The 25,552-nt window shown below is 32.6% G+C and overlaps 2 protein-coding genes across 4 annotated transcripts; both read left to right on the top strand.

Annotated features, from left to right (window-relative positions):
- Positions 1-4,363: 4,363 nt before the first annotated feature.
- Positions 4,364-15,171, top strand: LOC148629827 (uncharacterized). Of its 3 annotated transcripts, none has more exons than XM_088557868.1 (11): positions 4,364-4,643; positions 5,102-5,144; positions 5,488-5,649; positions 5,950-6,068; positions 6,302-6,446; positions 6,671-6,873; positions 10,323-10,370; positions 11,202-11,310; positions 13,254-13,394; positions 13,681-13,773; positions 14,121-15,171. In XM_088557868.1, the coding sequence occupies exons 1-11, from the start codon at positions 4,551-4,553 to the stop codon at positions 14,807-14,809; spliced, it is 1,845 nt and encodes a 614-aa protein (XP_088413994.1). In that variant the 5' UTR covers positions 4,364-4,550; the 3' UTR covers positions 14,810-15,171. The 3 variants fall into 3 exon arrangements, with proteins under 3 accessions (XP_088413994.1, XP_088414003.1, XP_088414011.1); XM_088557877.1 differs by having other exon boundaries at positions 4,365-4,643; positions 13,702-13,773; XM_088557885.1 differs by having other exon boundaries at positions 4,548-4,643; positions 5,431-5,649.
- A 3,119-nt stretch (positions 15,172-18,290) lies between these two features.
- On the top strand, positions 18,291-24,017 carry LOC148629826 (uncharacterized). Its single transcript, XM_088557857.1, has 11 exons — positions 18,291-18,578; positions 18,810-18,852; positions 19,288-19,446; positions 19,841-19,959; positions 20,131-20,275; positions 20,591-20,793; positions 21,068-21,115; positions 21,515-21,629; positions 21,955-22,092; positions 22,596-22,664; positions 23,128-24,017. Exons 1-11 carry the CDS (start codon positions 18,474-18,476, stop codon positions 23,835-23,837), a joined length of 1,854 nt encoding a protein of 617 aa, XP_088413983.1. The 5' UTR covers positions 18,291-18,473; the 3' UTR covers positions 23,838-24,017.
- Positions 24,018-25,552: the final 1,535 nt, after the last annotated feature.

Below are 25,552 nucleotides of genomic sequence, written 5' to 3'. Positions count from 1 at the left end.
ATTTCTGAACACTACACAAAAATATAGTCCAAATGTAATTCCTTTTATATCATTCAATACCTCTTTTATAACCAGTAAATATGTTTCCTGCAATCGTTCAGCTGAATAATGTTATATCATTTCTGAAAACTAAATTAACATCTAGTCATCATAGAGCCACTTATTTTTGGCCTTAGAATATGTTTAGTAATAAATTTGCAATTAGGGAATTTAGTTCTTTTAGTAATGTGTCTAGAAAGTCTTTACCCTGTCATTAGTGAACAGGGATTTTAACCAAGTAAAGTTGGCTGGAAAATTCAAATTGATAAAAAGTGTCTAGTTTTTTTTAAATTTTATGTTCATCAAGAAAATTATCTTCAAAAGCTGAAATTGTACCACAAGGTTCCATGAAAAAGGTTTAAGATTGATTTTTATATTCATGAACCAAAAGTAAGTCGAAGAAAGTCAACAGACATTTTTGTCTAGCTGCATATAATTTGTGTATATATGAAGGGTAGTTTCCCCTTGAAACTTAATAGGATATCCATTGAAACTAGAAAACTGACCAAAGCTCACTTAAGAATACTTAGTACCCATAGATCTTTTCCCATGAAATCACATGGTCAATTTTTTTAATCGTCACACAGAAAGTCGACGTCGCCCTTGTCGGAAATCGAATCTCTCGATATTTGATTCTGTCAAAGGATCAAGTGACTGATTAGTGGTACCGAATGGGCGAACAGACAGACGAACACGACGATCTCTTTATACCTCCATCGCCTTTCAAAACGGGATATAAATATTTGACCTTTTGAAACCAGATTAGGTAGACAAAAATAAATTGTCGGATTTCAAATTTTTATGTTCTATAGTTACTTTTCTTCTTGTCTGAATCTTAAGCGGATTCAAACCAAAATTAAGGCTGTATCAAGCTTGAATGTTATTTCCATAATCTGCCCAAACTGTTCAGGATTCGATCTCTTCCGTCGTAAAAAAACTATGCCGTGCGAAGCATTTTATCGTTCAAAGATATTGGCGAGTTGCACAATCTGTATGGGTATAGTCAGTAATTGACGATTTATGACATGAGATGCAGTAATTGCACAGTCCTAGTGTATCACTATATACAACTTAATTTACATCTGGTAAAATGTGTCCAATTTAAAGGGTTATAATTGGAGAGGTCCGCCGGTCGCAGCTCATGCCAAGCGAGTACTGCTACATGTAACTAGTTCCTAAGGATAAACAACCAAATATGGAGTGACCTAGATTGGAAATTTTTAGAGCGTGTGATACGTCGAAAGCTGAAACTTGGATTACAATATATGAACACGTGTGATTTTGCAAAGTGGGACGAAATCCAAGCAACCAGAGGTTTTGTTTCCTTCATAGACAATGATGTGTTAGCGTGGTATATGCTATTAGACGATGAAGATAGGAAAACTAAAGAGCAATTGGGCGACCAATGTTAATTACAAATAAATAAATGTCAAATAATAAATATAGATACGGAGAAACTCTTAAAACGATAAAATAAACAATGTCCTGCACTTTAACTTCAATACAATTCTGTTTCCGCTAAAAACGTCCATCGGGGTCCGACTGTCCGTTTTCTATTGGTTATAGATATATGTTTGACATGTATGTTTTGAAATTATCAAAACTTTTTTTCTCCATTTCTTACGACACTTTTTCTGAAATTAATGCATTGTAAACAAGTATAAGCTTTCCACATTCAAGTGTCATATTTTCATTTCTATGGCTTGTGTCTACCTTTTAACCCATTGTATCTAAAACTTCCTACATAAAATATGAAACTCAATTTGGATTTTTTTATGAATTTGTTTAAAGTAATGATCATGTTCGTTGAAAATGAAATGCAAAATGCTCTTAATGGCTGATTTTATCAACGGATAACATAAGGTCCTTTTCGTTCTATAAAATAGATTGAATATAGGGACAATGTCCGCGTGTAAGACATTTACCGTAGGAAAAAATCTATCTCGAATTAGAAACTATATTGGAAGTTAATAAAAACATCATTGAGATCGCTGGTGTAAAAAACAATCTTAGATCAAAATCACGAATATTCTTGATCATAAATTCTTCTTTCCCAAATCAGTATTTTAAAAAATGCATTTATAAGATATGAAAAAGAAATTGACCAGACAAAAAGAGTAAAAGACCAGACACGGAAAACAGACACACACAACAAAGAACATAGAGTAACTAAAATCATACATACAAAGTAACAAATGGAAATGAGCAACTCGGACTCCACTAAAAACTGGGAGCATGGACCAGGTGCACCGGTAGGGTAAGCGTCCTCTGCTTTTCTAGAAACAGCCGCCGAGTTGCTCATAAAAAGTCAAGTCCGGGGTAGACGAAAGAGAAAGGAAAACTATGACACGTTGAACAAATCAGTTTTCATGGCGCAGATGGATGCACCGTAACGATCCACGAGTTCATGATGACGGCCATAAAACTTTTGTAGTGATGATTTCAATCTTGTAGCAACATAACCCTGCTCCCGGAGCCTATTTGTTAGAATTCTAGCGCAATACAAAAAGTCTGCGTAGTCTGGGCAAGCTCTGGCATAACGTATGAGTTGTGATATGAACACTCCATACGCAGGTGCTGAAGGGATGTTGCCACAGATGAAAGGAAAGTTGACAATTTTGAAAGAAAAGTCATCACGTTTGTCGTAAAGTTTGGTCAATAGTTTTCCTTTACCATCGATTTCTAAGTGTAGGTCAAGATACGAGGCCGACTTAACAGTGTCTGTAGTATCCTTTATCTCGAGTTCTTTGGGGTAGATGCGATGTATCAAAAGAGGAAATCGTCAACTTAACTTTAATTACAAACACAACCACTTAAATTTCCCCATTTTCAACTATCCTTTCTAATGTACATGTAGTTATCAATAACATTTTAGCTTCTCCTGCGTTTTTTAACGCCCGTCTATTCAGACGGACGTAATATACAAATGTCTGTTGATGTTAACATTTCGCACTGTAGAACGAGAATCGGTGATCTAATTACTTAATCTTAGTTGTTTATGTATTAATCTCAAGAATTGTATACTTTTTGGTGATATTTTAGTTCCGAGTTATTGAACGTAGACATTCATATGAAAATGAGACCCTTATGTTGCGCCACATCTTGAGAACGTTTTGTTAGAGTGGCTTCAAAACTTTTAATTACATAATTGGTAGTTATGATGACTCCCCGGTCTGTATACTTTTTTTTTTATGAAAATCCATGTTATGGCAGTTGTTTAGTTTGGTTTCATGTGGGGTGGCGTATCATGCGCGCACGGCGCAGGTACATGTTGTCTTCCCTATTACGATTTGATAGAATTAACATATTTTTTAGATTGGGTTCGACGACTTTCACCAGTCTAAACCTTCAAACAAGTTGGTTTCTTGCAACAGGCAGAAAATGCTTACCTTTACGGAGTACAGTTTACCCCTAGTTTGCAGTGGAATTCGTACTGTTTTTAGTGTGTAGGTTTTGCTTCTGTTCGTGTTGCACGGTTTGTCATTTTAGTGCACCTGTCATTTCATTTTGGTAAGGCTTCTTTGATTATTTGCGGGAACCTCAAGAACAATTATGCTTCATAGTATTTCGGCTTAAGACAATCGGTGATATCACAAGGTTTAACCGATTTTTAAGGTTTTTGAAAGGCAAAAAAAAAAAATAAATAAATAAACACACACACAAAAGTAAAGCAAGAAAACACTGACAAACAACACACAGCTTGTTATAACCGAGAGAAATTACAATGGAAATTTACAGAAAATGATCACCCGAACTTTACAAACATAATTGAATAGATGGGCCAAGTGCTTCAGAAGTACAATCGTGAAAACAGCGCCATGTTGATCATATTTACTTCAGCAATACTATCTAGATATTGTCTAAGAAGCTATTTTTGACTTGGTGCCATCCTAACGGAATTCCAACCTCTTACGTAGGAGTAGTTGATCATGTTAATTTTGGTATATAGTTTAATCAGTCTTTATAGCACAAAATGTCCGTTGTTAATACTAAATATTTAAAATTTATACCTCCTATATACTTGCCACTTAATGCACCGATTTTTATGCGTTATAACCTGAAATTTAAAGCTTTATTACGATGTGACCTTAATAAAATAAATTTGGTTATAGTGGAGTATACTTGAAAAGAAGATATTGACATGCACGGGCAAACTTTTATGATTTTGATATTTTTTTCTCTAAATGTTTAAAAAAAATTAAATACAAATTCACATAGATGATAACACCTATTTTTTTTACTATTTTCTCACAGTTGCATTGACCCGTAAGTTTAGTTTCCACTTTTAACCTTGTAATTTTCCAGTTTCATTATACAATGGAGACCGGGTAACCTAGATATCACATTGTTGAAACTGTACACTTCTAACATTGAAATTATGCATGCCGGTGAACTGAATAGCCAGGGAAATTAGATAAGACTTGAAGGAGTTGTTTACATTTGAGGAAGTATATCGCATGATACAACTGGAACTGGAAAAGAAAGGAGTGGAACCGATGAAGTAAGGAGCAATGAATCCTTTTATTTTCTTTGCAGCTGTTGGTGTCCTTATGGAATTTTGTACTTCCAAAGAGCTGGAATGCTATTCTAAGAATTCAAATGGGGTGAGTATTGACAAACTTTATTGATTTTCATACCAACAAAAGGTTGAATATAAATGTCTCTGCTGACAGCGGTTATATTGATGGTTTCCATAATACCTAAATATTTTCTTGGTGTTGATTGTTGGAAGTTATTTATAAGTTTTATAAACCAACGTTGTAGTTTATGGTGGTACATTTAGGACACATAATATTTTTAATTTTATTATCTCGAGCGCTCGACTTATTATTTCGTGCACTCGACTTGTTTTCTGGAGCGGTCGACTTAATTTTTAGAGAAGAACGCCTTCGTTTCTTTATTTAAGATTTTGACATAATAATGTCGATTAATAAGATTATAAGTCGAGCGCTCGACTTATTTACGGGAAATTTAAAATATTGTGTGTCCTAAATGTACCTCCGTAGTAGTTAAATTCGAATAAATGAAAAATCTAAAATTCTATATTCTGTTATATTTCTAGATATCCCCTGTCAATTGCTCTGCAGTGTTACATCAATTAGAAAGTAAGTATGAGGTTTGTTATATTCCAAGCAAGCTGTAAAACGAGTGTTGTCATAGTTTAAGCTTAGATTTGAATAATCTAGCAAAGTTTCTTTTAGAAAAACAGAAGAAGCAAAAGCAATTAATACATTGTAAAAAACCTTGATATTAGATAGGATATTTTGACAATGACTTTGATTTGATATTTTTCTCGGACAAGAGGTCACGTTTGTAGTATTTTGGCATCGTTTTCACTTCACGTGTTTCTAAAACCTTCCGTTGTTATCAGTTCTCGTTTTTTTTATATAGCTTGAACTCTTCCATCTCAAGAATTTTTACATCTGACATTTTAATTTCCAACTATAGACTGTACAGATGCATTTCTGTCACAAAGCTATGAGGATCTTTATAATCAAACATATTGGCCAGAAAAGCCACATGATTTAATGCTCATGCCAATAAGTGAGGTGTACAATAACCAGTTCTTATTACCAGGATTCTCAATTATCAACACGCCGCCTCGGACAGGTATGTTATACCGCAATTTTTGAATAAAGAAACTGATGCTTTTACAGTATTGTTTTCGACATTTGCTACCAAGGAAAGAGTTAGTAACTATTATGTATGCTTATTTTCTACTCCTATAATACATATGTATGGTACAAACTTAATTACATGTACTGTTGAATTAGCATTGCCTGCTGAAGGAAAACTGCAACAAACCGTCGATAAAGTGAACAATATAAAGAGAACAAACTTCGGCATTGAGTTTTGGTTGTTTTTGTTTTTTGTCAATGATCAACATTTATTTCTGATACATATTTATAGGTTCTATACGGCTTGTGAAGGGATTTCACGTAGATTTTCTGGAAAACAGAGATACAAGCAAAAAAAAGTGCATCATCATACAGATAACCAACAGAACTTTAAGCTACCAAGACCGGGATGTAAGTTATCAATTGTTTTACTGTTCTATGGACCGGCTTTCGATACAATCGGACCTAATTCAGCCTTTTTTGTTACACATAAGAAAAAAAATTGTTTTAGTGTAGTGGAAATGACCGAGTAATTCCCAGTGGTCTTCACAAATCGTGAAACTTTAATTGAAAATTCCTTGTTTAACTCAGAGAATAAACTCTGTCAATATCAGCAAGTCATCTATTCATGAATTTTATTTCAGAACAATTTAACGTTTCATGTGAAACTTATACCACTAAATGGTCCTTCGGACTTCCAGTTCATATCGTGGAGTTTACCAAAGCCACCAGAAAATGAAAAAGGTTCCAGTCAAAAAAGAGATGGACGGACTGGAGTATATGGATGGGGTAAGAACAGATGCAATTACAAAAGCTTTAGTTTTCTGTGAGTTAGGTCGGGATTTATTACATTGAAAACGTTTTTTTTTGTTAAACAATCAATTTTTTAAATATTTTACTAGGCGGATGTTCACAAAAAAATAGGCAGTAGTTCTTTTTCCGGTATTAAATGTTTAGATCAAAACCGTCTTTTAAATGTTTTCAATTCTGAATGCTTTTGTTTCTTTTTTCAGCTTTAACCAAAGCCCCAGCTGACTGGTTAACCACTATATCATACTATAACAACTTGCAGGGAGCGTATATACGCTTCTGGTTTGTTTTGGCTCCGGCAAAGTTTGGCTTTTTGGAATATAATGTCAGACTTGAGCAAATTTTGGCTATGGAAAATACAACTCAGGAACATAGAGCTATTACCGAAGAAAACATAATTTCTAAGGTAACTACATGTATATACTTGTTCTTTTATTTGCTTGTGCCGCTTGAATTGCTATATTAGCATGTGTCTTCTAATTTGTCATATCTTTTGTATAAAACCTCGAATAAAGCTTGGCAGTATAGACGTTACACACGATATCACTACTAAACTAATAACGTTACGCGCAACTTCGTTAAAAAAGAAAACGTCAGTTTACAGCAACTCAGCCTGTTACATATTTTTTACTGGAATAAAACAGTGATTATAGTGTTTCATTACTTTATTACTTTAAAGCACAAACACAGACAATCCAAATTTCGACTGTGGATCATCTGGACTTGAAAATGTCAAGGTGCAGGTCTTCATTTAATAGATAGCCAATTTTATTTTCTAGTTCTATGCATATTAGCGGAGAAATCATAGCTTTTTTACCTTTTTGATAAAATTATGTTGAATATTATTTCCTCTCACTTTACCATAGTATAAACAATAATACAACACTGGAACTGCCCAGAATAAATTACACCCCACCCAAGTTATCATGTGTTTCTGCGTCGATTTAAGTATTTGTTCTTCATGGCTGGCAACACTAATGAAAGTCCAGTATACAAAGCAAAGATTATAATTATTCCTTGTGCTTTTAATTGACACACCTCTGACACTTTATTGATCATACCTTGTCATGAGAAAGACTACTTCAACACAGCCTTCCGTTAAATCCATGTATCAGTACGTTAATTATGCAAATATTTTGAAAATTTGTCTTAAATTTGCACTTCATTCGTGAATTTATGGTTTTGTTTTGTGTGTCCGGACTAAATGTGATTAAAAAATGTTTTTTTAATGACTAGTAGTTAAGATTTGTGCCCTGATTTTTCTTTCCCGTCAATGTCTGGAATAGTGTGTCTATAAATGATAGATAAGCGCGTGTGAAGAGATGTCTGTTCAATGAAAGTAATTAGACTCAATACAAGTCAACGCGTCCCTTACATGTATAATTTTCTGAATTCGGGTGTGGTTCTAGATAGAAATGACGTGATTTGTGGTATATTTTCCTCGAATATTGTAGTAAGACTGATTAATTGGTTAGAGAAAACGGTTTAATGGGAGGTACATGTAATACAGCATTTGAATATGTCACCGAGTTACTTTTTGACCTACACAATTTTCTCTTTTTTTCTTTGTATTTTTTAAAATTCAAATGCGAAATAATGATAACACATCTAGTGGCAGAACCAGAAATTCCGAATGGTTGCAGGGGCCTGACAAACCTAAGAGTGGTCCGCTCGTGTGTTTTTATTACCATTCAAATCCTGGTTCCCTCAATTTCCCTTCCAGTGATTTTCAGCCTTACCATGCGGGAACCGTATATATATGGTCATGGGCTGTTTTCCGATTTTTGGGGTTCTGGCAATTTTGTTTTTAGCTTTAGAAACCACAATTTGATTTCATATGCAAGCAGAGTGAATGTGATTTAAAATGAGGCTATATTATACAGAGTTTTTGCCAAAAATAGGGACTTGACAGCTGAACAAGAGGTTATAAGTTAAGAAGGCCACAAAAAATTTTGTTTTTGTTAGGGGTAGGGCTCAATTCTCGGCCTCTAACAACAGCAGAATGGACCCATAGTGCTTCATTTCACCTGGTTTCTATAGAATAATAATATTTCTTACCACTCCCACGATGTCAACCCCATGTACTAACCACTTTCGGTTTTAGGCCATTCTGAAACCAAAAATTGCAAAAAATCCTCTTTTGTTCTCACGAGCGATCCCTCTGGGGACCCCTGACCTTCCACTTACGACTGTAATGAGCAATGTTTGGCTTTAATTACCATCAGAGGGAACAAGCTTTGGAAAAATTTCACTTTTGGATACTGTCTTACCCAAGGTGAGCACCACAGCCGGTGAAATATGACTAAAAATCACTAAAAATGACCATTTTCAGGCAACAGACCCATTTTTCCGCGCATCCTCACGCCATCCTACCCACCCCGTGATCACCTACCTTTAACTTATATAAAACAATCAGCATCAGCACCATGATGCAACTTTACATATAATTTGCATAAGTTTGCAAAATAGAAATCAAGACATTTTTTTCAAAAATTCAGCATGGTGAGTGTTAATATCATCAACCAAAGTATTTGAGCATAAGCCTCCTATTTAATTACCAGATCCGCCTATGACATGCGACATACTCCAGATAACAGTTTGGCACATTAATTAACAGTTTGACACATTTAATTCACATTTAGATAATTTAAGGTTTAGGACACAACATTACGGACAGCCACGCAAGGAATAGTCGCTACCCATTATACTTTTTTTAATTCCCAAAATTCTTTTCTAGTCCATTTTGCGGCCTAAACGTTAGACATCGTATTTTCAACATTACTCTATTATATTCTGCCGAAAAATTAATCATTTAAGAAATAAAATTGTGATAATGATTTACTTCTCTTTTTGAATTGGGTTTGTTAAATTGTTATGGGAGTGTCGACGCGTCGTCCGTAGATATATGGTTTCCAGACAATAACTTGAGTATAGTCACGTGAATGGAATCGTATGAAATTGTTGCACAAGTTTGAGATTTAATTCAGTTTTTTTTGTCCTAACCGTTTAGATTTGATTAAAAGACTTGATTGCATTTGTTTCTTTCATACACTGAACAGTGTCCATATTGTTTCGTGCCATGCTTTGAATCTGTTCCTAATCGTGCGCAGGTCCAAAATTGAACTTTCAATTTTTTTTTACTTTAACAAATATCATTTCTTAGTGTTTTTTTTTTATTTTATATACTGATTCTGACAATATAGTAAGATTTAATTTTCTAGAACTGGTCCAAATCAGGATTCAGGGCGTATAAAATTAGAGTCAACATAAGTTCAACATAAATGAATACATGTTGAACTTTGATGCGTTGAATATGAATTTGGATTGTCGTTTTTATATATTTACATTTCACCACATCACTTTTGCTATGTAAATGATTAGATCACAACCCTAATTCCAAGATGTATTAAAGCATTTACCGATATGTCTATAGCTGTTGAGGGTTCGACCTTAGCGGTTATATCAATCTGCACCCGGTGCACTTTTTTATGGAAACCATTTTTTTATTCACTTATAGTTTTTTTCATATTATTCATTTGGTTTCTGTATGCTGGTCTTGTTTTTATCTCTATTGGTGTTTTTACTTACCCCTTGAATAACGATTATCTCCTTTAAACATTATGTTTACTCTTGCTATATAGCTTTTTGTCAAACCTCTCCTTGTATATTTATTCACTACTTTGGTAAAACGTGACAACAAACTTAGTTGGAATGCTGTATTTGTATTAAATTACATTTGTACTGAAGTTCAGCAAATAACTTGTGACTGTAACATTGAAGTTTTTAAATGAGTTAATGACATTTTTAGATGTTTAAATTCCCCCTAGCAATCAGCGTTTTTTACTTAATTTTCAGACAGATTATACCTTTCTCAATGCGAAGCCTGGACGATATCGAATTTTGGTAGGTGTAATAATAATATAGATTTGCTATAAATTTTTATATTAAAAAGCATACACCGAACTATCGTACTTGCAAGATCAAATTTGTCCACTTGTTTTTACAAATACAGTCGGTCAATTTAATGTTATTGATAGGCACCATACCAAAACAGTGGATCCTGATTGTTTAGGGTGCTATTGACCCAAAAGTCTCCTATGGAATGTAAAAAACCGAAACGTTTCAACAGTACGATTATATATAAATAAAATTTTAAAAAATTCCCAACAATGTTAGAACTGAATTTGCGATGCAAATTTTTGGTCGTTCCCTCCGCGGGACTCGAACTTGTACAGATGTGACATCTATGGGAACACCGCCTGCACAAAGTCCAGCGCCCTAGACTACTCGGCCAGCTAGGCTATATTAAGATATAGCTTTCGCTGGCCGGGTCTTTCCTTCTCGTTGGATTAATCTAACATCGTTGGGAATTTTTCAGACCCTTCTATAAGTTTACATTATCTTCCCAATATCAATTTGATCTGATGGTGCAGTGTAGGGAATAGAGTCGTCACATCCTGAGACGTACATATAAAAAGCATTAACACTCTCTACTTATAATTACATTGAAATCACACGAAGAATAAAAAAAAGATATTGAAAAAGAGTAAGTCTTGCATTGTTACGTTGGGAAGAAAAAAAGTACGAACAAATCAATCGCGTTGAATTGTTAAGTTGATTGCCGATTCATTAATCTTTTTACAACTTAAGGATCTTCATAAAAAGTAAAATTTAAATTCGATTTTTTTCTCAAATACTCAGTAGTATAAATGTAGTTAATGATGGATTTTTCAGGTCCAGCCTAACGACGACAAATTTAACTCCTTAGACTGTAGATGTAAAATGAACCATGGAGGATGTGGAACATGCGCAGTAACAAAAACAGCAGTTATTGTTGTACCAGGTAATGTCAGTCGAAAAAAAATTTTTAATTAATACCAGCTTAGTTTAGTTATTAAATACAGATATGTTCCAATTTCGCCTTAGTAAGATTTGGAGTGAACTAAGGCGAAATGGAAACTTGTGTAAACGTGTAATTAAGTGATACTTGTGTGTGTTTTTATAGCAATTAAACCTTATATACACATGTATAGGCTAGAAACCACCAATTCCACTTCCCATAGGCTTCTATGCAAATTTCACAATATTCAATGGCTTCTCTGGACATTACCTTAACTTTAACATGCAGAGGACTATATATCAGCATGATTCTACATATGTCAGCTCACAATCCTCAGAATGACATGTGGGGTTAGCAGACTTGCAGTGCAGTACTGGTCACCGGAAGTGAAGTGTCTATAAATAGCATGGGAAATCCCAGTGTTTTCACAAGATAGGGGTATATTTAGAAATCATTATGGAGATTAGGCTTCACATCACAAGAAGCAAAATGCACTATAAAATGTACAGAAATGTTTTTCCTTTCAGAAACTATTTAAATTTTTCACAGCACTATGAGGAACAGGGGTAATTTCTGCGTAGGACTATTTTTGCGTACGTTCCAAATGCTCATTGGTTGAATTGGTGGTCTGCAACCTAAATGAAGATCTTTATATTGTTGGTTGTTATATTTGGTTAATGCATTTATTTTAATTTTGTGAAATGATTAAGTGGAATTAGTTGGGTGGTAATTCATACCTTTTTTGTTGTAAGGAATTTTGTATACTTTTTAGGGAGTGTCAAATGTATTATCAGTTTTATATTATTTGCCTCATCTCTGACAGTGACACTCCAATTTAATGTACATATGTGGTGGTTTCCGGTTTTTACACTGATATCGCCGTTCGTTAAGCGGACTTTGGCTATTCTTTTTGACTACTTTTGATATAATAATCAATGAAGATTCAAGATGTGTATGCTGCATCTCCAAAATAGATGCAGTAGTCAGACTGAAGATGGCGATAAGATCTGGTTGTGACAATAGCATGCATGTAATAGTTGAAATTTGTTAAGGATTTAAAAAAAACAAAAAACAAACAAATCGGAACAAGTTACAAAGCTTTAATAGTATATGCAACTTCAAATTCAATTATAAAGCTTTAGCTTATTTCATTTAATTATCAATTATTTACGCTCCCAAATAAATAATGTCAATTTATTGATACTGCATTTTTGTAATATGAAGATCACTTGTGCCATAAGCACTTTGATAATAACTTCATTAGTTTAGATCAATCCTATGCATATAAACTCATTATATGTATTTATTTTTAAAATCATATTTCATTTTTGAACTCCATTTTTGAATTGTATGTGTACTAAAACATGAAAAAATATGTAAATATTTTATTAGTATCTTTTTAAAATAAATTTTTACCAAGAAAAATCATAAATTGGAAAGTATTCAAATATTTTAAATTCATAGCTAAAAAGGAAAAGAAAAACTGATAAAAATTAATTTTGTAATAATTTTGCCATAATCATTGTAAAACACCTTATTAGGCTACATTTTTGTTTTACAGCAGAAAAATATGAAAAAATTCCCATTTTGCCGTAGTACTTTTTTTACATATATTTAACTGTTTCACAGCTAAGGCTAAATGGGAACAAACCACCACCACTGCCATGTTGGTACCGTGTTAAATAAAGTCAGTTTAGAATGAATTAAGATAATGGTTACAGGTTACGTAAGTTGAATTCAAAAAAAAAAAAAAAAACAGAAAAAAAACAAGTTCGTACGATGTTAAAGAATAACATTAATTGTTTCTATTCTATTTATATCCTTTGCTGTGTCATTATGGTTTTGTATTGTTAGAATGAAAACAAAGTTTTCATTAACATTCTTTTCATTATTCTTTGATAAAAGTATTAAATCAGTTGTATAGGTAAACATTATTTTATTGGTAGAGCCAGAAAAGACACCCCCATCGACAAAAGTACCATTGGAGCAGAATAAGGACTATGTTTTACCAAGTGTTTTGGGAAGTGTATCTTTTGTTTTGATAGTTGTCATAGTAATAGGTTGTTATAAACTACGCCAAATAAGTGGTAAGTACTACATTAGTAGAATTGTCTGTATTTACAAGTATTGTAGCGAAAGAAAGAATATACAAGTTTAAAATTTGTTAATAACTACACTGTATTACCAGACAGTGCGGTACTAACACTTCTGTTTCTAGTTTGGCCAATCCATTCAAATTTGTTGTGTTTAGAGTTATTAGTTTCAAAGATAAGTATAAGAAAACTATAGCAAATTATACCCATAATTCAACAGTAAATAGCTATATGCTACTACATATGTATTAGCAGTTTCCTACTTATTCAATTGTTATAGAATATGGGCTTATCTTCCCAGAACCTGCCACGACGGACACGCATTTACAAACAACAACAGTACCTACAGAGGCTATGTACGAAGCACGGATGTGTAAGTTTACTTTGATCAACATTATATTACGTAATGTGCAGGCACAGGTATTGTAAAATTCCTCTGTTTGAGACGGCGAAAAACAGCTTTATATTTTGGACTTCGAGAACGTTACTTTAAATAGCCTAAAATTAGAGGCACCATGCACGTATATTTAATTAAAAAAAATTGTATATTTTTAATCATATTGCATTTAAGCATACATAAGCAGATTTCACACACACACACACACACACACACACAAACAAAACACAAACAAACAAACAAACAAACAAAAACAAAAACAAAAAAAAACAATCTTTTAACAATGTATTTTCAATTACATGTAACACATCTTCATATTTTAGACCATGAAAAGGATAGGACAGCAATAATTTTGGTGGCTGATGAAAATGTTAAGCGAAATAAGCTTGAAGGAACACTTTCTTCATTACTTGAAGCGGCTTACTACCTGAAAGTTGTTGATAGCTCGCATACCTCACCATATGTAAATGAATGGATAAAGAATGCTGTAGACCATGCAAATCTTGTTGTCATGGTAGTGTCGTCTACTGCCATTGACCAATATAATCACTGGGTCGACAGCGGATATGGTGAAACTGATCTTTTCTTCTTGGAATCTCTTAAAAAAATTTTAGACAAAGCTGTCGAAATTCCAGACTTTGGAGACAGAATTATAGTTATTAATTTTCCCCACACCATTGAACTCAAAATTCCAAATGACCTCACCAACAAACCAATGTTTGTTCTTCCGGGGCAGTTTCAAGATTTTCTTGGATTTATTTCATCTGAACCGTTTAATATCAAAACCAAACCACACATCATGCATAACATTGGTGAAACAGATGTGGGTAAAAACTTTCTGCGAGCTTTAGATGATTGCAGTCGTCGCAAGGAAAGGGTTCCTTCAGATGACAGCGGTTATACAGACCTGAATTTTTTACCCCCATCACCTTCATTATCACGTGGCAGCCAGGTGAACAGTCAACATCTTTATGACCAAATAGAACAAATCAATTTTCCGAATGGGGTGTAGAGTTTGTTAATTTATTTAAGACAATTGCTTAACTAGTCAATTAGTACCATTAATGGCCTTTGTATTAAAGGAGATACGGTGTTTAGAGCAGTACTTCATTTTTCAAATAATGAAAGAACATTGTTATTTATATAGTCAATATGCATGGGGGTTCTGCTGATTAACTCCATTTTAATTGGTATTTTACGACATTATTGTAAATAAGTTAACATAATGTAATGTAATTCTGATATGTTTCTAAATGTAATACGCTCTGGTGCAATTTTATTTTGTGATTGTTATTGTATTTAAGTATTCATATGATGTGTTATAAGTATATTTTAAGATGGTTTTTATGCGTGTAATAAAATGTTATGATAAAACATTTCATGTTTAGATACGGATTACTACCCCAAACGATGTATACATGATGTAGGCATTATAGGTTACAGACCACCAATTCAACCAATGAGCATTTGGAACGTACGCAAAAATAGTCCTACGCAGAAATTACCCCTGTTCCTCATAGTGCTGTGAAAAAAGTTCTCATCTCATTAAAAAAATTTAAACAGTTTCTGAAAGGAAAAACATTTCTGTACATTTTATAGGTGCATTTTGCTTCTTGTGATGTGAAGCCTAATCTCCATAATGATTTCTAAATATACCCCTATCTAGTGAAAACACTGGGATTTCCCATGCTATTTATAGACACTTCACTTCCGGTGACCAGTACTGCACTGCAAGTCTGCTAACCCCACATGCCATTCTGAGGATTGTGAGCTGACATATGTAGAATCATGCTGATATATAGTCCTCTGCAGGTTAAAGTTAAGGTAAAGTCCAGAGAAGCCTTTGAATATTGTGAAATTAGCATAGAAGCGTATGGGAAGTGGAATCAGTGGTTTTTAGCCTTTATATACTCGTTGTCCATGTAACTGTACTGTGCTCCAATGGAAACATGTAGGACGAAAATAGAGAAAAAGTTGATTTTGACACGCAACAAAAATATTTATTTACATAAAATAATATCAGTTCGGTAACAAAAAAATCGCATTCGCACAGCAATGAACAACACTTGATACATTCCCGTTTTAACAGGGTTCAAGGTCTAATATATTAAAAAAAAACTTTTTTTGGAAACAAAATATTATATAAACATAAAATGCAGTTTCACAAATAAAGAGTGTACAGCACGAAACGTCAGAGTGTGTTATAATGGGAAGATCCTAAACTGGACACTTTTAATCTGAAGATAACATGTAATCATTTCAACTAAAGAGTACTATCAGTTACATAATTTGCGCTTGATTCACTCTTGAATTTGAAAAGTGAGGACGATGTGGCCAAGTATGCATCTGTTTTCTCATTTTCTCAGACTATCGATAACCCCAATTTTAGTAGAAGTAACTGCAGTCGTACAAGTGTACTTTTCGATTAATTAATCATCCACACTCTCGAGTTTTTTCTGTATCATTATGATATTTGTTGTTTCTGATTTGGCATTTTTACTTTTGGTTTATGTATATTGTTCTTCACTGGCTCACTTTGGTTTTCTTTGGTGATCCGGCGAAGACGCGTTATACTCCTACCACTGTTGACCTTTGAAAATTTAATGAATAACGTGCATATGAAAATTCAATAAGCAGGAGCGATACTATAGATAAATAATTGAAAAATGGTGATACGTTAATACGATAATTCACCATATCTGTTTACTGTGGTTTTAACTGACATTCTTATCGTTAAAATTCAGGTTTTCAGGTGTCGGTTTTTAAATATATTTAATTTTTGTTACATCATAAGATTGTAAAATATTGATTTATGGGTGATTGTACTGTTGATGTAATCCTCTTACTAGAGTAAGTAAACATTGAACAAAAAATACCATCTGTTATGAAACTGGTTCTACGGTTATTGCTATCCCGAAAACAACCGTTTTATCATCTTACTAAAACAGACTATTATTGAAGTCGGAAATCCTAAAACCTACGCGTATCAAGACCGTTTACTGAAAAATAATAAAGACAGTCTCTAGAATAATATTATACAAAGGGCATTCTGATCAGCTCTGTGTTTTAATTAATTTCTTCAAGTTTTTGCAGGAAATTATTCTGTTATGTTATTATTAAGGAATTCATTTTATCATATGATAACCTTCGTTCGATTTCTTTTGGTTCGCCTCAAGAACCAATATAACAAATGATTCTCAATATATGTGAAATGATTATGTGGTGTTAACGTTATTTGAAATGAGATGTTGGCCAAGATTACAGAATGCCTATAATTTACAAATGCAAAAATACCAATCATATATATTTCAAATTTCGATATGCTGTACACATCTTTCAAGGAGAAACCTTTCATAAGTAGCATTATAATCAACGAATTTTAAATATTTTACTGCTGCCCTTAACCAAATTTGAAATATTAGCACATTAAGAAAGCTGGTCCATGCGTTTCATTTATTTGAATATTATTTTGTAAGTCACATAATGGACATAATTGTTCTTATGGAAAAAAAAACATGTTGTACCAGGAGAGTAATTTTCAGTCTAAGACATCTGTATCGTAGTAGGACTTCATAAACTTCTGTAATCTGCAGAGGTAATATCAACAAAGACTGAATATACCCCGTCTTAGAAATATATTTGACAGTATCCTCACTGTACGAACGTATAAGTAGGAAAAATACTTTACAACCTCAGTCTTTTATACCATGTTCAATGTAAAAGAAAAGAAAAAGATCATAGAAGTATATTATGTATAATATCGAGTCATTATACTTCCATGATATGATGAAAGGAATAAATACGTTTCCATAGTTGGCAAATGGATCTGAAGAAATATCATCGCCTTATATGTTTATATCCTCTTATTTTAAAGGAATTATCATATTGTCTTACGATATGTGTCTGCTGTATGATTCAAGATGTTGTTTGTTTAATCTCTGATTTTGAGGCTTTTCTTTCTTTTGTCTGATTTCGAGGCCTTTTTTTGTTTTGTTTTTGTTTGTTTGTAAGTTAGAATAAAAGTCTGACACAGATTTCTTCCTTATTTAAATGGAAATCGAAGAAGATTGTATCTACGGAAATAGCAGGTCATATATTTAACTTTAGTTGCTTCTTTTACACATTCATTGAATGTTTTTCACGATAAAAAGAAAATCTGCAGTGCAAAACGTATTTTATGCAATTTCATTGAAGTCGGCTCATATAATAACTTTAGTATGCCCACAATATATACACTTTTATAACCTTCTTTTATTAAAACAATAACTCTTTAAAATCAGTTGCAATGTATTTTGTAGGTTTATAAAAATATGTTTTTGGAGTCAGTTTTGCACGAACTTGCCACCCATAAATGATCTGAATAGTTTTTATAGTTTTTTTTATTAAGAAAACCAACCCAAAGTTTATTATTGAAGGTTTAGGTAAATGCGATGTACCTTTTCAGAAACAAATATCAGTTTACATGGACAATACACATAAAAATGTAATGAAACTTTAAAAAGAATGTGGCGTAAATAAACTTGCTTGTGTTGTGTGCATTGTATTTCAAGAAATATGACCCAGGGTCGCGGATACATAGTTCACCGATCTTTCACACAACAGTAACTTTTGGATAACTCGTATATTATAGCACAAGCTGAAGAAATTTATATAAAGGAACAGACTTTGAAATAAAGATGAAATCCAACAGAGTTGTAAAGTTCGTAGTCTGCTTTGTATTCACGTGTTTTTTTCTTGAGTATTCTTCAGCATTAAGATGCTATTCGGAGACCGACAGAATGGTACGTAGTCATAATGAGACATTTAATCTCACTTAATCTTATAACAACTCTTAAGTTTTCGAAATGTTTATCATTTCAATTAAAAAAGTATTTTTTTCTTTTGAGACCGTTCTGTATATGCAAATTCCTAGAGTAGAACAAGAGACAACGAGTTAACTAAAATTCTGTTCAAGTATGTACATGGAGCGAAAGTTGATAAACATGAATAAAATCTTTTTTTTTTAATTCCAGACTTCAAATGTCAATTGTACGGCTACTCTTTTTTACTACGAAAGTAAGTACATAATCTAGTGGGTTTATTGGTAAAAGCCAATAACACCTAAATATTGTGAATTTAAAAGCCATTAAACCTCAATTTTGAAGTTTGGTTTGTCACTAGGTAATTTCAATTAAAAAAAAACCCAACAACATGTATCTTGTATATTTGTTTTTTATTTGGATCTTCCTAATGTATTTGATTCTAATGCTGCAGATGAAAAGTTACTCCTGAAACACGTGTGTAGCATTTCGAAATTTGCAATATATATGACTGGTATTATTGTATGGATAATAGTATTTCAAAGCACGTGGAACAGTCTCCATTGTAAATATTTGAAATAATTCTTGAACGCGATGTAAATTTGAAGGTACTGTCTTGTAGAAATTAAAAAAAAAATCATGTCGACTGTTTGATTAAAAATTGAATTATTTTTTTTCTCGAATTGACTAGATTGCAGTGAAGACTTTCTATCCCAACAATTTAGTAATCTCTACAGACAACAATATTGGCCTGCCAAACCATCAGACATGCAAGTCATCCCAACAAACGAAAATTGGCAAAGGTACCTACTACCTGGATTTCTCATCACAATTACACCACCACGGTCAGGTAAGAAAGTAAAAAAGAACATGGTTGTGAACGCGATTTATGATTAACTTGGAATACTCCGCAATACAATGTAAATTTTTAAGTTAATCTTTCATTTATACATATCGACATCATATTACACGTAATTATACAATGAAATTGACCAATTACAAAAGATTTAAATTAATCGAGGATTCTGAACATATAGTGAATGTATTTTTGTGTAAGCACTCGAGTGTCATTTTTTACCTACATTTTACAAATGTGAGACAAATATCAATGACTGAACGATCAATGCCAAATAAATCAACCACAAAAGTAATCATATATTAAATAAATAGAATACTCGTATATTTTACTTCCCAGGCATGTAAATTCATCGAGAGTAATCTTGTTTTTCCTGTTACCTTAACAGGGTCTTTACAGATGGTTCAAGGATTCCAGATAGATTTTGACGAAGAAGGAGACCTCAGAGGAAGTAAATGTGTGATCGTTCAAATCGTTAATAGAACTTTAGATTCCAATGATAGAGAAGTAAGTACCAAGAAAAGAAAGATTTTTTTTCATGATTTTTTTTATAAGACGTGATATAGAAAATTACATTACAAGACAAAATACTATCTTTCACGTGCCAAATAATGACCCCCATCTGTAGTTGATGTTTTAGTCGACTCATCTGCCAAATTTGAACATGTTTTGTTTTAGAGTAACTTGAGATTTACTGTTCAGTTAACTCGGCTTAGAGGTAATAAAACCTTTCGTTTCAAATCTTGGAGCCTTCCTAAGCCCCCAGACAAGGAAGAAGGTGAACACCAAACCAGATATGGGCGAACTGGATCATATGCATGGGGTAAGTTCATGTTATGTTGCTAAGAACAAACGTATACTGTCTATACTATTGAATAAATAGCATTAGATGAAACACGATCAAAGTACAATTCGATCATTGACACCGAAACCTATAAATATGCATTATTACATTTTTTTACTATCTTCTGTAACATTTCTTGCAAAACGTTTCTGTTCAACTACTAACGTTTAAATACAAACTTTGACAGTTTGTATTAGAAACAATGATATATGCATAAAATTATGATACACATATAATTCACGGGATTGTATTTAGTAAGAAGTAATGTAATTTAAACAAATTATTCATAATTAGCACTGACGAACTCTCCATCTGATTGGCTGACAACTATTTCCTACCATAATAACACTGAAGAAAAATACATACAGGTCTGGTTCCTCTCGGCACCAGTACAGTACAGGTTCACACAGTATAATATCAAGTTAGAGAGGATATGGAAAGGGGAGGGAACAAACCAGGAACAAAGAAATGTTACCGAGTGGAATAGAACATCAATGGTAACATTATCTAAAATGGACCATACCACTGCTTCTAAAACTCGTTTGTAACGGAAAATGATCATTTTCTACACCCAAAATATTTCCATGTTCGCAAAATGTTCCAATATAAAAACGATTAGAAAGAAAAACAAAGATAGAATTTAACTTGTCATGCGCATTACTTACAGAAATATCTACATGTATATACAGGTATAATGTAGGTCTCTTAAAACTATGGAGAAATTAGAATACTAATAGTCATTATATCAAGAGTATATTTTTCTTTTTCCAGACAAGCTATGCATTTCTGAATGTTCGACCTGGTCATTATCGTGTTTTGGTAAGTACGATAAATTTTTCCTTCTTATTTTTTTTTTATTGAAATGACTTATCAAAAGAGCTATTTAGGACTAATTTGCCTTGACATGATACAGAGCTGAATCATTACTTCAAAAAAATAAAGAAAAAAAAAGATTAAGTATAAAACAATACAATAAAGCAAATAAAAAAAACCAAGCAAGAAAACAAAATTGTGAAAGCCATTATTATTAGTGAAGTTGTTACCACTGTTACCAACCTATTGCTTAGTATACAATCAAAAAGTGTCGGTTAAAGTGTAAATTTAGTAGGGGGGATTTTTCAATATATTTTAAACATAAGCTTGTAATCTGAGGCAAAAAATTGTGGACAACAGCATCAGTACACCAGTACTGAATAGTTAAACTTGTGTTTTGTCAAGATACAACCTTTTGACGACAAGTGGGACTCGTTAACCGATTGTAGATGTAAACAAACAGAAGGAGGATGTAGTTCTTGTTTAGCAACAAAAACAGCTGTTATTGTTATTGGACAAGGTATACAAATAAACTTTAAGGACAAAAAAATGTTTACTATAAAACATACAAAAATGTATATCAGTGTTGACTTGATTTTCATCACCAGTAAATACTTTCGAAGTTAAAAAAAACCACAAACACAGGTTATACTTTCTGTGTTATTTCAACTATCAATCAGATAAATGTTCGCTCTAATGATAATTAAAATAGCTTCTCCTTATTTGGCTAAAAATCTAGATTCTAAAGACAGATATACTACACATCAAAATAAGCCTTTCGTTCCGAAGAAACAGACGAAACTTACAAGAAATAAAAATATTTTAGATAGTATTTTTTTTGGTAGATCAAGAAATAAACAAAGGACTAAATAATTTGGAGGATTCTGGAATCTTAGTTCTACCCAGCATTCTGGGATTTGTATTGCTAGTTTTAATAGTTATAATGGGTGCTGTTGGCTATTACATATTCTCCCGAAAAACAGGTATATTTTTTGTTTATAACTATGATGTAAAAATAGGAGATATGGTATGATTGCCAATGGGAAACTCATCCATTAAATGCAAAGCAACGAACAGTTCACAACACAGTCTTCAATGATGGGCAAAACCCATACCATAAAGAAAGCTGTAAAAGGCCCCGAAATAAATGATGTCAGACAAAAATCGACCTAATCTTTAGAAAAAAAAAACCGTATGAATCTGCTTCGTAATGGACACTTATTTTATTGCTTTTATTTTACAAATATAATGTAAGTTTTATTTTTTATTACATTATATTTGAAATTCACACCCAAATTGGCAATCTAGACTTTTGAACTTGGAAGTTTTGATTTCAACAATGGTTTAAATTACCATGAAAAATTACGACAAACGGTATTGTTCTGTTGTGTACTTAAGAAGTACAATAAACACATATGAAGCATGTTACCATCAAACCCCGTGCGTTTAATTAGACTTATAGAACAATTCTTATAATTTCTTTTAGAAGCAATTGAAATAGAAAATATTCCTCCAAGTACAGTGGAGCTGGTGCCTCTCACACAACAAGCAAAAGGTGAGTACATTCTGTGAACTGAGTGCTTATTTGTAAATGAAGGCTAATGCACACCTATCTTTTTTTCGTACTTACATTAAAAGAGAGGTGTTTATCTCGGTCCCTTGAATGAATAGACATTAAAATGCAATAGCAATAAACAAAAAATTAAAAACAGATTATGATTGTGAACTTCCACAATACACAGAAAATGAACGGGAAAGTAAAGGCACATTATAAATCAATGCAAAATTAATTAGATATTTTCGAACAAGAGACAAAAACAAAAAGAAAATACTAACATTTTGGAATTCTGACGAGGCCGGACTACTATGATGTAAAAATATCCTCAAGGAACATGATATTGACAAAATTTTTTGGTCGAAATTTCCAGTATCGGTAACGGACAAGAAAATTACTTTTGATTTCAATAATAAATCTTTATCTGAATAGTAAAATAATAAAAAAAAACTTTCTTTTTCAGAAACAAAAGTTGATCCAATCATTGTTGTTATATCAGCTATGGATGACACAAAACATAAAAGGATAACGGATACTTTTGCCAAATTTCTTAAAGACGTTTGTCATCTTAATATTCTTTACCAGCCATGGAGCAATCAAAGATATAAACAAGAATGGATAATTAATGCTATTGACCAAGCCGACTATGTAGTTATAGCATTATCAATTTCTGCTGTTGTTAAGTATGAAGCTTGGGTAGAGAAGAGTTATGCTGAACATTCTTCTCCCTTTACCGAAAATCTGAAGAAAGCACTAGATAAATCAGTAAAGTTTCCAAATTTTGGAGACAGAATTGTTATTGTAAAGTTCCCCCATACCTGTGATATTTCAATTCCGTATGATCTGATACATAAAAAAGTTTTCGTTTTACCTGCGGAGTTGAGCAAATTTTTATCATACATTAATCATCATCCCAAATTGACTTGTAATTCTGAAATTAAAGATAACATTCTGAAAGAAGATGAAATAGAAAATTACAGAGACGGTAGAAACTTTTTAGCAGCGATAGATGGAGTTTGGCAAACACACGGGCGTTTTCCGTCCGGTGACAGCGGCTATGTGGAAATTACGGATTGTGTATCATTTATTCCACCTTCTCCTACTCTGTCATATACAAGCCGTGTCGATAGCTTACAGTTATATGATCAAATATATGAGTTTTACCGAAAATAAGTTGTCTCTCAAATCAATGTATTGAAATCTTGATTCTTTAAAAATGAAAATGTTGTTTTGTTTGAGCTTGTAGCAAATGTAACATATTAAAATGTATCAAATGTCGTGTGTATCCATCCAAAGGGGGGTTACCATACGATTGTATTGTGTGTCATTTTAGCGTGTTAAAGTGAGATTTGATTTTTACCTGTATTATTTAAAACTTACCTGTGACAGTTTGGTACTTATCATTACATAATTTAGATAATATTCTTCAAATTAAAAAAAAAAAACGTTAAAGTTATATACAATTTTAGTTAATTTTTTTTCGTCTTAAGAAAGAAAACAGGTACTTCACTACACATGTAAATGTTGAAAATTGGTTAAACAAAAACCAAAACAAAAATATTAAAAGAACAACTAGAGAAAACGATAAACAAAATACCAACCCTACCAAAATAAAGCCAACAAAATTACAAAAAAGCAAGAAACATTTCACTTCCAAAAGAAAAATTCTAACTATATATATATATGTTAGAGTGTTCAATTTATGTAAGCATTCCATGCCCTTTTTGTATCTCGTGTAAGTCATATTTTTACGTAAATGTAGTCCTTCCTAGACACAGATCTGTAATTCAAGAAAAGCATATTTTCGTCTTCAACCTGAATCAATCATTTCAAGAACTTTTGCAAATTTACAATCTATACGTCTCAACAGTGCAGCAACTGAATGAACTAAGGTTTTGTGGCCTCTCACTGTTTTGTTTCTGAATAAGAAATAAAAGGTAATTTGGTGATTTTGGACTCGATAACTTTTCATTCCGTATTGTCAAGTTATCACTACAGAAGTTTTATGGTCGTCACCATAAACTCATGGATCGTTTCTGTGTAACCATTTGCACCACGAAATATCGGATCAACGTGTCATAGTTTTTCTTTCCTCTTTCGTCCAGCCCGGACTTCTCCATTTTATGAGCAACTTGGCTGATGTTTCTAGAAATGCAGAGGACACTTACCCTACCGGTGCACCTGATCCATGCTCCTAGATTTTAAGATTTTAGGGGAGTTCGAGTTGCTCATTTACTTGTGTTCCTTTGTATGTATTATTTTGGTTATTGTATGTTCTTTGTTGTGTTTGTCTGTTTTCCATGTCTGGGCTTTGTCCCAGATGGATTACATTATTTTGATTTCTACTAGAATCTTGGTTTTCTTGATTACTCTTCAAATTAATTATTCTTTTAGTAGTGTTAAAATGATTTTTTTATTCAAATTACTTATTTTGTATATTTGGACGAATAATTAGGCACCATACAACCTTAATAACAGTTTGAATGCACTATGTACCGCTCTAATAACCTGTTTTAATTAAGCTCATGAGTTTTGTAAAAAAAAATATCAAATATATATACCAATCAAACTATAACTATTCAGGCAAACCGACCTATTTCCACATTCTCAATTGACTGAATTTGCTACAGACAATATTTAAAAAAAAATGATATTTTGGTATTTTAATTTTCATAATTTAAAGTACAATACTTTAAACCACATTCTTTGTGATGTGTCTTTATTCATGAAAAAAAATATACATTATATCTATCTCGTATATAAACATTCTGGCCGGTTGATAAAGGTTTGTTTTTCTTATCATGATATAAAATCACTTATTCATGTGAACCAACTCAACGATGCAATAAAACCTACATTGTAGTTTTATAAGTACCCCAAAATATGCT

This window comes from Perna viridis, chromosome 1 (genome assembly GCF_037379345.1).
Source record: "Perna viridis isolate PV_CMFRI_1.1 ecotype Kerala chromosome 1, ASM3737934v1, whole genome shotgun sequence".
Taxonomy (NCBI): Eukaryota; Metazoa; Mollusca; class Bivalvia; order Mytilida; family Mytilidae; genus Perna; species Perna viridis.
Note: the sequence above shows the minus strand (reverse complement) of the source record. Positions and strands in the feature narration are given on the sequence as shown.

Bases quoted from the DNA above. Each gene is read 5' to 3' on its own strand.
- LOC148629826 (XM_088557857.1), top strand. From the start codon at position 18,474: ATGAAATCCAACAGAGTTGTAAAGTTCGTAGTCTGCTTTGTATTCACG. The intron at 18,579-18,809 runs GTACGTAGTCAT...TTTTAATTCCAG, and splicing joins ATTCGGAGACCGACAGAATG to ACTTCAAATGTCAATTGTAC. The intron at 22,665-23,127 runs GTGAGTACATTC...TTTCTTTTTCAG, and splicing joins TCTCACACAACAAGCAAAAG to AAACAAAAGTTGATCCAATC.
- LOC148629827 (XM_088557868.1), top strand. From the start codon at position 4,551: ATGAATCCTTTTATTTTCTTTGCAGCTGTTGGTGTCCTTATGGAATTT. The intron at 6,447-6,670 runs GTAAGAACAGAT...TTCTTTTTTCAG, and splicing joins GACTGGAGTATATGGATGGG to CTTTAACCAAAGCCCCAGCT. The intron at 11,311-13,253 runs GTAATGTCAGTC...TTTTATTGGTAG, and splicing joins AGCAGTTATTGTTGTACCAG to AGCCAGAAAAGACACCCCCA.